The sequence below is a fragment of the Macrobrachium rosenbergii genome, chromosome 17 (genome assembly GCF_040412425.1).
Source record: "Macrobrachium rosenbergii isolate ZJJX-2024 chromosome 17, ASM4041242v1, whole genome shotgun sequence".
Classification (NCBI taxonomy): Eukaryota; Metazoa; Arthropoda; class Malacostraca; order Decapoda; family Palaemonidae; genus Macrobrachium; species Macrobrachium rosenbergii.
Genome location: NC_089757.1, coordinates 5,106,550 through 5,118,773, shown reverse-complemented (window position 1 = coordinate 5,118,773; position 12,224 = coordinate 5,106,550). Strand labels below are relative to the sequence as shown.

Below are 12,224 nucleotides of genomic sequence, written 5' to 3'. Positions count from 1 at the left end.
ATGACTGAGAAGGATGGAATAAAAAAATTTAATTTTTAATACATAGGCAGTACATAAAAATTGTCAATTAAGTAGCCATATCACACTCTGCTCCCAAACAATAAATTCATGTAAACATACAGACTGCTCCTTCTGTCAAGATTTTTTCACATACAGTAGACCTAATTTTATTTACCCTAGGAAAATGTTATTCAGGCATTTTGAAGTACGTAATGAGAAATGCATATGCCACAAATTGATTTTAAATTAATAGCTTATGTCCAACATATTTCTGCACACTATTTAGTATTTAAGTGTCTCTGGCTGCTTCAGAAAAACAAAGCATCTCATTTCTAAATGACCACTGCATGAATTTCTTCCTATGTTATAAAAAAAATGCAATACTGCCTACCTCACTCATTTAAAGATGTGCTACAAAAACTTCCCTAATCAAACAAAACAAAGACAAATAAATCTTGATTGAGCAGATGACAAAAAATGCTACAGTATAGATTTTCAGTTTGTCTTTAAATATTGGAATATGTGGTTTCCTTTCCATTTATCAAATTTTGAGGGAGAGAGCTTTTGCCATGAGGGGATTTTTTCATAATTTACCCACCACTGAACGTATGACCCAGGGGCAATACCAACCACTAATGTGCATGTACCAGAGGACCTGTTTACAGTAAATTTGTGAAAACAAAAATACTCTTTCTTTAAAAATTAGCTCGATCCACCCACTGCTCAAATGTTAAAATTTTTATATACATTGCAGTATTATGAAGTATTCTGTACTTAGACGATTCCTAAAAAAGACACGCAAGGATAGAGGCCTTAAAAGGACAGCATTTAACATCCCTGTTTATTTATTACAGACCTGTTTATTTATTACATGAGACAAAAGAATAAAAAGATATGCACGATTAACCTCAGAAATGGTTAGTATTGAAGACTGGCCACATTGTATCTTGGGTAGCTCATGTCTCTAACAAAGGCTCAGTTTTGCGACTTTCTCTCTTTTAACCCTGGAGATGACTGAAGAGGATTGACTATGACTAATCTGTGACAACTTGAGAATCAAAGATTAAAGAAGTCCACCTTCCTAAAACTTGACACTAGTTGTAACAGAAGAAAGCTACACAAGAAATTAGTGTACAGCATACTTAACCATATAAAATGTGACTGATTCTGTTATCTCTCATGAACAGTACATCATCCCTTATTTTTCAAATAGTACTTTCATACTTAAATCATCCATATACACTGAAAATAAAAAAGCAGGCAGCATGCTATCTAGCTGTTTTATTTGAAATGGTGAGGAAAGAGAGTTTCCCCATATTACTCTGAACCTTTAGGTTCCACATCAGTTTTCAATATTTCTATTATTTAAAGTGATACATTTCTCTGCCTTAAAATATCAAACATCTTTTTATGGCAAACACGTTCAAATGCTTTTGAATCTCCATGGAACAACTGGGATATTGTTTGATCAACACAACACTACTGTACAGTTTGTTTTAATAAAAGCAAAGCCATATCTGTGTTATGAGAGGATTTATAAGCAAATTGGTTTATCCACTGTTTTTAAATATATCTGACATCTCTGTAAAATTATACATTCAAACAATTTTGATATAACAGATGCTAAAACAACAGGTCTATAATTAGACATATCTGACAGACTTTTCTTATGGTCTTTAATTAGAGTACATATTTTGATATTAGTTAAAATTTCTGACAAGTAACTGAGTAAACAGATGAGTACATAAAAGAGAGAAGTGAATAAACAAGGTAGGATAAGCATATTTTAAATGTCCTTCAGTTACGTGATGTAAACCAGGGGCACTAGTTAATGATGCCCTATGCAAAGCCTCTTTCACATGACTTGCAGGGCTCAGAATTTCAGTGATATTAAGTGGAGTTGTCATCCATAGAGGGGAGACCTCCTCCTGACATTATTTTAGCATAATGTTCACTCCGACACTCAGCTACTTCCTTTTCCCCCAATAAACCATTCATCTTTCCATGCAGTTTCAACACTTTTTCTCTCACTTTATTAATCGTTTGCCACGGCCTTTTCTTTTCCGTGTCTTTGGCCATCTTGTTTCTTAAAATAACATCCTTCATGCCATTTACAACTTTCAGGGCAATCGTTCGAGTCTCTCTTAGATGTGACCATTTGCTCATAAGCAAGACTGCTTCTAGGGCACCCTAAATTGCATAAAACAAGAATTTTTCTCTTGGTATTTTCTAAAAATCTTTAACAAAATCATTCCATCCTGGAACATTATATGACTTCCCATTTGAGTTTATCATCTTTTTGCCTCCACTATTCAAAAGAGCATAAATTATATCATAACACTATAAATTATGTTATGAAAACTTTTCCAATTTTCATATTTTAACATTTGAACTTAGGTTTGATAAAGACATTTTTTGTCGAATGCATCAGTGCTGGATGAATGACAGTTCTAAACCTCCATCAGCACAGTGCTGGATGGTTCCATGGAGAAAGGAGACAGATGAATGACTCTGCTGAGTCTCGACACATCTAGCACTGGGTGCCAACCTCTCTATGTCTTTGGCAGCTAAAAAAATTTGGTTGTAAAACCCTGGGGAATTTCCCGACACCTGTTCTATTGCAATCTTCTCTAACAGGGATACCAACTCTTTTGAAGCACCACACAATTCTCTTGCTGATGACGACTTCAGAGGAGGAGGAGACATAAAAGGAATTACATAGCTATCTTCCACCCAATGTTCTGCTCCTAAGACTCTCCAAACATGCTGAAAGGCCTGCATTTGGATGCCTACTGGAACCTGAGGGCTGAAAACTTCATTCCCTTCTAATAATTTGGCCAGCTTTACTCTTACCCAGACCTGATGTGGACCTAAGAAAGGTCTTAGTACAGTAGCTGAAGACGAGTCCTGAGACAAGGAGGGAAAAATTTTGACAGGAGGGCCCAAAGGAAGAGCAAGAGCAGGCCTCTTTATGCCTGACTGAAGAGATTCTCTAATAAAAGTCCTATGTTTCTGTACCAAAATATCCTCCTTTATCGCCTTAAAAAGTCAGGTTGAGAAGGCGATCCACAGGGAAAACATAAACCGCTGCCATCTTCAGAGCAGGAGACCTTAGACGAAAGATAGGAGCACAATTGTTCTCTCTTCTTCAAAACCGAGTTTGTGAAAGAATGAGAACAGTCGCCTGCAGCGTCCAAAATAGCCTTGTCCCAGGGAGTGAAAAAATCTAAGGGTTCCTCCCATGATTTGATACCAACTGGTACCACAAAGTCCTTAAGCTGGTGTAGAGCAGCGGTGATTGTACTAAGCAAAAGCCCAACAAAAGATAGGACTTCAATAATTCTAAACAAAGACTTGGACAAAGCCTCTGACTCTGCTTTAGTCCAAAGCACCTTCCCAGTCTCAAGAACATGTCTCTTCAAAGGATCGAGAAAAGCAAAGAAAACTGACTTATTAACCGAAGACAGTTTAAGCACAGGCAAAGGTAAAGTGCCCTGTATCACAAGAGGCAGCTCTCTGTGACTTCAAAAATACTAGGAAGACAAGACTGGCAGACTTAAAACAAGCTTTGAATGCCAGAGTATGAGAAATCTCATCAAAACTTGCTCTAATTAAAGGAGAAAATTTGGGTTTCTTCAAAGATTTAATGGGCACTGAAATACTCAAAGATAAAAGAGACCTAGTCTCTACAGGATCTCTCTCCTCCACTAAATGAGGATAAAGCAAAGCAGAACACTCCAGCAAATACTGAAGGAGACTCCTCCAATTCAAACCCCTCTTCCACCAAGAAGAGGAGTCAGGGCGACAGCTGACTCATCGCAACAAACTGTCAGCTCGATTGAAGGGGAGACTGAGGGAAGCATAGTCTGGAGCGACTCACCTGAGTCAACACAAACTGGCTGAGCAAGAGAAAGCGAAGCACCATCAAGCACCAAAGAAAACAGGAAAGGTTGGGAGGAGGGAGAAGAGGAAACACAGCTGCACCCAACATCCCCACCTCATCTGATAGCAACTCAACAGACTTAAGAGCATTCCAAGATGGCATATCCTTAGAAAGCAAAGTAGCTAAATTAGCATCTAGCTTGGAAAAACAGAAGATTCTGTAGGAGGCAAGAAGACACTCTATGAAAGACAAAGAAACAACACATAAAGAACAAACAAGAGAAAGAGGAATAGTAGACAAGGACTTAGAATCAGAAGTAGGAGTACAAGAGATTGGTTTAACAATTGATTGGGTCAACATAACACCAGAATTAGAACAACTTACTGCAGACAGGGTAACTAATGACACTGTCTATACAGTATCCATATCATCAGTCCTATCAGTGCTAACCACCTCATAACTACAAGCCAATGACTGAGAAGTCAAAATATGGTGTAACATTTACATTTACCAAAACGATGTTTCAGTGAACATATTAAATGAGGCCCAGATCATGAAAAAAACAAGAGGCAGGTAACAGTCACACAGAACCACATTGCCCTGAGAATCAACCCGGTTTCCCTAGCAGCAGACTCTTCAAACTGTCACAGGGCAGTCCTGTGCTTGGGCTACAGATGAACGAGGGCACAAACACCTTACCTCTTACATGGGAATGTGAAAATGATCGCACACTCAGGGGACCCAGAACAGTTCCTTAGCATAAATTCAGTCAAACCTTTTACCTACTCTAAAATAAGGTTTACATCTTGTTCTAACTTCTCAATATGCTTTTCCTGAACCAAAAGGGGAGCAGAAGGTGGAGCTAAAGAGGATGTCCCAGCACTAGCTAGAAGAGGCAGAGGAAAAAGCCACAGACTGAATAGCAATAACTACAGATGTAATACATGGAGAAGGGGGACAAATGACAGGTTTATGACCTGACCTAACGACTGTATGTATTTGCTTTCACAATCCATCTGCTTTCCTTTTCTTCCTACATCTAACAAACCTGAGCATAAAGTCCTTAAGACCAATTCCTACAGTCCTTACATCTGTCCTCAAGGTAACACTCTATACCCCTGCAGCCAGCAAAAACAACATGTTTTATCTCCCTCAAAACCCAACATCCTACTAACGCAGTAATCATTCCTACAGAACCTGACATTCTTGGCCTTGCTTCCAGTGGAAGACATCCTAGGAAAAATTAATGTACAGTACCATGAAAGCGACACAGAGCCAAAACCATGAAATATCAACAAGCACTTATGCACAATGGAGGCTAGAAGAATTCTGCCAAGAGCTAAAACATTTGAAACACACCTGGTGAGCCAGACAGTCATCCGGGTCAGCCGAGCAATCTTCTTCTTTTGTTTGAATGCCAACTCACCTACCAGCATGGAGATATAAACATTCTTTAACAACAGGTAAGATTCATCCCAAATGATATATTTCTCACTAAGCATATGTTAAGGTTTATGTATTTCGCAACTACTGTTAAGACACACCACTTTTCTTGTCATTCCACACTCATGCTCCTCTCAGAAGGTAAGGAGAACCACAGATAGAAACAACAGTTTTTGGTAACTAATGGAAAAAATGTGATTAGTACCTGGTGAAATTAAGTACAGTCAAAACACAAGTAGTGGACGAAATATCTACCATGAAAAGAGGAAAAAATCCCTCTTAAATGGGATACATTCTAATCTAACTACCAATGGGACACAGCATCCTGTACTCCTTCTCTGTCTTGATAGATAAGAAGCACTCCTTAAACTGGTGAGGTAGGTGCTTCATGGTAAGATCATTTTCTGAAGAGAAAATTGTGTAGACTTAAAGGTCCAAGATGAAATTGCTGAAGATTTGACAGCAGTGGAACAAATCAAGCAAAGGATAATGATAATGAAAAACTCTCAATAATGTATGCTTTCCAACTATACTCACCACAAATAGAAAAACCAGAAGCAGCAACAGAGATTTGAGAAAAGCCCTCTGATGCAGTAATAGATCTGCCACAGTCAGAGACTATACACACTGTACTAGTATCTGAGCACTTCATGACAAGCAGAGTTGATTTTGGGGATGGGATGATAAGATAAGATAATAATCCAGCATTAAGCCTATTAAGACTGTACAGTACACAGCAGATAGTGTCTTAATCCCAGCTATTCAAAATGTCTATACTTCAGATATCTTATTATTTTTGTTTTGTAAATTTTTTCTACCTCTTCTAGCAAACTTTTCAACATTAACAAAGACATATCAAGAAATCAGAACCAAAAATTACATTACAGTGTATACCAGTACAATAAAAATTCTCATAAAAAATGCTGAAAAGCAAGTCATGTATTCCACTGTGAGCAAAGTGGTATTGGCTCCTCTATCAGTAAAAAAATGACAAAAAAAATTTAAACAAGCTTTTATTACAATGCACTAAAAAGCAAAAAATAATTTTTTGAGACACACTAGGATTTTCTTACAATTTAATCACGTCTACAAAAATAAAAGCGTGGATGCCAAACATGGAAGGAAATGCTACAAGAAATAAAAAAAAATTTTGTAAAAAAATTATTTTTTACTTTTAGTGCATTTTAATAAAAGTGTGTGTAAAAAATTCATTTTTATATTTTTTTATTTTATACTTATACTACTTAGTCTTGACAGAAATTGTAACCAATTTATGATTGTACCTAACAAAATTGAACGTGATATTCTATAATATCCTGTTGAGCCAAAGAAGGTTTGAAAAATCCGTAGTTATCAACTTATTCTACCAAGTCAAAGAAGGTATGAAAAATCTGAAGAGTTATTCACTTCATCCAAATCCTGAGATACTGGGACAGGTCACTCTAGGGTCACTAGAGGTCACTGCTGACCTACTGATCATGTAAGGTTGTACTATTGTCACCAAGATTGAGTACCCATGCAAAATTTCAAGTCCATCGGATCAAGAGAACTGGTCAAAAAGTGAGTTACAAGATTTGACCCAGACAAAAAGAAAAAAAAGCAGGCTAAATAAAAGTGTATAAAAATGCGTAATCCTTAATCCTAGTTAGCCTCATATGGTGCCTAGTTAGAACTACTTCCCACTGCCTATCTTTATTTACTAATTACAGCTGCTTGACCATGGCTGCCATACTTGAGAGTTCATTCCTTGTCTCATTCTCCATTTGGAGGTAGGACACTTATTCCTGAGCGAGATTAGTTTTGGGGGGAAGTTGGTCAGGGTGCATCCATTGTAAGTGGTAGGGTGTGATCATTTTCCTTTTGGAAAGTTATGAGGGTAGGCTGGGATAGTAAGGCAGGGAGCCTTGTCTTTGAGTGAGGTTAGACTCCGTGTATTTTACTGTACTTGATTTTTATTTCACTGGTAAATAACTTTACTCGTCAAAACAAAAATGAACCACATCTATTCTCCAGTTCTCTTGTGTTCTAGATGTCAGTATATTTCAGTACTGCACTTGCTTTTAGCCCACAGCAGCTGTGCTTGTACTTTCCATGTTTAAAGGCACAAAAACTGAATGTGCACAAAATAGCTACTCACAAACAGAAATAAAGTGAATGCAAAGAACAAAAATCCATAGATAACGCATATATCAATTGTTGAAATAAAGTAAATCCTCACTCTCAAATCAAACTATCAACTGAAATGAAATTGTAAATTCACAAACAACATGTTTATTTTGTCGGGAATTTACCAAGAATATAATCTTTCACTTGATTTTTTTTACTGATAAACAAGTAATTAAAATACTTTGCATCTGAATGATAACAATGAGTAAATGGCAAGTGTTTAAATTAATGCTAAATGACCAATATGGTAACTCTAAGTAGAGAGTAAATGAAAATTAAGGTAGCTATTATCGTTATAAATGGCTTGCATGCATCACCAACACAGTGGAAATACTTGTGTACCATTACATTATATTGAAATTTGTACTAATTAGAGGCTGTATTTAACTATGAATAAATGTTTTTTAATTACTGTGCCTTAGACTACTTCAGTGATAACACGATTGCTTTAGGCTTACCAGCCTCTGGCTTAGCTAAGGATCAGTTGGCCTTTCACATAACGAGGTTATAATGGGGGTACACTATGGAAAAGCATTATCTCTGGCCTGATTATTAACTCACAAATGTAAAAATAAACAGCCTAGGCTGTGAAGCAACTAGGATACATATACACAACTAATGGCCATATAGCTACCTATATGTAAGCCTGGGTCATGAGAAAATATCCACTGCATATAAGACTAAATGTTGTTCTAGGAACATAATTAGGCCAACATAATGTGCGACAGAATTGCCATCTTGCCTATCCTACCGTGGGTTATTCTTTGTCTAGCCTAACCTCAACAGCAGTAATCAAGACTAGTAACATAATAGACAATAATTCTAGTAATAATTCCTGGCCGATCAAATTTAATAATCTACAATTGTCAAACAATGGTTATTTCTGTTTTTCCTATAAAGAATAAAGGGAAGAAGCAGATAAACTGTGTATTTAATGATAAAAATATGAAGGTTTCCATCATGTTCTAAATCCACAGATATTGTTTTAATCCTCACAAGAACAGTTTTGTTTTTCAGTTACATAACACTCACAGTTTGCATCCAATTAACACTGTATACTGTGGTGTCTTCTCTTCAAGTAGCTAGATGTTTACTAACTCCTTAGAGATGTTAACACCCAATATAACCAGTTTAACAACGGCTTGCCTTTTGTGGAAGACTTGCTGGTGGTAATGGCAATAACTTTATTCATTTCATACGCAAAATCTACAACAAACTTTTTACCCATCTAAAAGTAATGCTTTCCTTTCTTCAGTGCACCTCACTACAAGCTAAGGGACCATCTAGAAACACCACAATCCTGTTACTTAATTGTGTTACTTTATTAGCACCAGCATTAGCATTTTTGATAAATGTGCTTTTTGTTATGCTTTCATGTTTGGTGACTCGCTTCCAAAGGCAGCATCACAAATTTTTTCTCATTTACTAAACTTAGGAATGTTATGTTACATTATGGAGGGGCTATTTTTTTTTTCCTTAGCATACTTCTCACCTTCAGGGTAAGCAATATGCTACGAGCAATGCTAAGAGGGAGACGGGTGCCTCCTCGTTCGTTAGGACTCACTCGTTCAGTTCGTTTATTTCACTCATTTATGGTGCTGCCCAGCCAGGAGGTCTACAAATTTTAGGATGTTCGCTGTTCATGGTTTATCATTGTTGCCCTTTATAAGGAGGGAAATTGTAACCTACATTTTTTAAAATAGCCCATCAAATTACGACTTATAAGGTAAAACAATAACAGCCCCTGCCCGTCCATAACTAATAAGAAAATTGTAACCAGTCTCAGACATGGTTTGTTTTATATTGGCAACTTATAAAATTTTACCCTTTGTTCTTTGTGTTTCCGTTTTCTGATTAACGACAAATGTCTCGTATTCACCAGACGGCTAATCTTGTCTTTTGGTCACGAGACCATTCCCGAATTTCCTGATGGTGAAATTAACCCACTTTAGGTCCCCCATAAGAACCAATGCGTCACAGTGGCCTCATTTGATGTACTGTACACAGCCTCGACTAGGGGGCTGGTAAAGTGAAAAGAAAGAATCGTTTGCACGAACAACAAAAACGAGATAGGCCTGTGCTAAGGAATCGGAAACATGTACGATTTACGTATCTGGGGAAGAATTTATGTATCAAAGTATTACCAGCCTGACTACTAACCTCGTGACTTGTTACTAAATCGTACGTACCTGGGGAAGAATTTATGTATCAAAGTATTACCAGCCTGACTACTAACCTCGTGACTTGTTACCATGTCACTGTAATCTGAGAATAGGTTCGACAAGACACGTTCAGTTTTGCCTGCGATGGCCTCTCCACCACTCGTTTGCTGTGACAGCAGTCGTGGCTTTCATTTCTATTGTGCCAAATGCCTGCCAAGTTTCCGGGCATATCTGAGGTCATTTTCACGTACTTTGAGCTGACAGGTTACTTTGGGTATGAATCATACTTACTTGTTCGATATCAGAGGCGCCGAGTATGATTTCCCTCGGCGACAGTCAGTCTGGCACAATCAGCTGATTGGGTAAACAGTCACGAAGTCTCTTAGACTCTTCTACAGCTTCTACACATTAGATCTTCAGTGGCGGTTTCACTCTTAACCCACCGATGCATAGGCGGTAGCCATATTGCAAAGTGATGAAAATAATTTTTGACATATGCAGTATTCCTGAGACGTCCTGTGTAGAGGTATATTGAGCTCTAAAACTCCATTAATCGCGCTTGATTTTTTTTTAGCAAGCAGTTATGGTGTTAATGGAATTTTACGCTAACGTGTTGTTCGTTAGCTCTTGGACGAATTCATCTAAATTAATCTATCTCCCACTGCTGTGAATGCAAACCACATTATATTGGCACAATTTGTCAGAAGACTGGTGGACGCTTTGCTGGCTTGTCAAAAATCTTTCGTACAATTTCAAGTGCGCTCGGAATATAAAGGCATCAAGCAGCTTGCTACATTGCGTAATGAGAGAATGTCGAATACTGTACTACATAATCTACGCGCAAAAGAATGGAGTTCAAAAGCGAGCAAAATACCATGTATCCAAGGATAAACGAGAAAATACTAATAACGACGATTAAAAATGTAAAAACACAACTACTTTCACATACATATCACCTCGTTAACGTGGGGAGGGGACAACTATAAAGACAACAGCACACGACAAGAGCCTGTTAAGAAATATATATATATATATATATATATATATATATATATATATATATATATATATATATATATATATATATATATGCATAAAAGGAAAATCATATGCATACATACATATGTATATAGGGAAAATCATAGAAGAGCAGAACAACGGACAATATAAGGAAGTTTAATCAATAGGTAATCCAGAATGGGGCCAATGTCATGACTACAAATAGGTGGCATGCAAAGTCTGAGCCATGTAATTAAAACCAAAGCAACAACCTACCTGTTTTTGACCAGTGTCCCTCACGGCAATGAAATATTGCGGCATTGCCATGGCCATATATTTATCAGCTCCTTGAAAATTTCACGCACGTGATATTGCAGATATCTGCATTTGCTATGGCTCCGCTAAGAAGACGTCAATAAATGACAAAGGAGAGTGAACTCCCATAAAACACATCCTCCCATCGCTATGTCTGAGGAACAACTAACCTAGTGTCTGCCGTCAGGCGATACTATACTTCCAGCCCTTGCAGTCCTTTCTTTCCCTCATGAATTGTTGCAATGCTCGGGAAGAAGGATAAATATCACAATGGCACTGCGTCGGACGTATTTTTTGCTTAATTGGATCTTCACATGTTAATATTTTCAGTCACCGTGTTACATTCCCACTGATCAAAATGCGTACAAGCTTACTATGTAATTCCACACAAGGATCTGCATGACTTCAGTGCAAACTGCTCACTGAGTAAGATTCCACGCTGGCACAAGGCCAGCTTTTTCTGACAGAGACTAGAGACTTTATTCTACGAAATCATTGATTTTGAAGTCAAGTAGACAGTAGGGAGAAAATAAATGTTTAAGAATCGGAATGCACCAGTCTACTAAATGTTTTAATAACACAAATTTCACTAATACACAAACTGCCGCGTGATGAAGTGCCTCTTATAGTTCATACCAAGTAAGCGGTCGCAAGTGCTTCAACCAAGTGTACCCTTCCTGCAGTAGCGTGGGTTTTGTGTAAACTATAAATTGCGGGTTTTTTTTATATTGATCTTCGCGATTAAATTGTATAAAATAACTGAGATTATTGCATTCAGCAATAACCAATTTACCATACAGGGAGAGCATTCACACTCGTTACAGTGTTAATCTTTACCATGATCTCTGTGGAAGATGGATGATGGCTAACATGGGAGTCAGTGTATTCAATACTACGTCATGAAATGATGATGGAGGATGAATATGCTTGTTCCTATGTAATAACATATAATAATACATATATTTATGTACTATATATATATATATATATATATATATATATATATATATATATATATATATATATATGTGTGTGTGTGTGTGTGTGTGTGTGTGTGTGTGTGTGTGTGTGTGTGTGTGTGTTTGAGAAGCAAACCCTATTGTTTGCTAGTTTGTTATAGTCCTCCTTTAACTAACTGTTGTTGCAATGAAACCTTTCTCACGTGCCATTGTTGAGTGGCACGAGTTAATTAACCGTATAAGATCATGAAAGGGTTTACTCTCCTTTCCAATGGTGTTGGGTGATTGCTTGAGTCT

At 37.3% G+C, this 12,224-nt stretch overlaps 1 protein-coding gene across 1 annotated transcript in view; it reads right to left on the bottom strand.

Annotated features, from left to right (window-relative positions):
* The window catches only part of Mvl (Malvolio), a 64,344-nt gene extending 53,223 nt beyond the window's left edge, over nt 1-11,121 (bottom strand). Inside the window, 1 exon segment of the mRNA XM_067119469.1 lies at nt 10,930-11,121. Coding sequence (XP_066975570.1) covers nt 10,930-10,986 — 57 coding nt within the window. The 5' untranslated portion in view covers nt 10,987-11,121.
* Between the last annotated feature and the right edge of the window lie 1,103 nt (nt 11,122-12,224).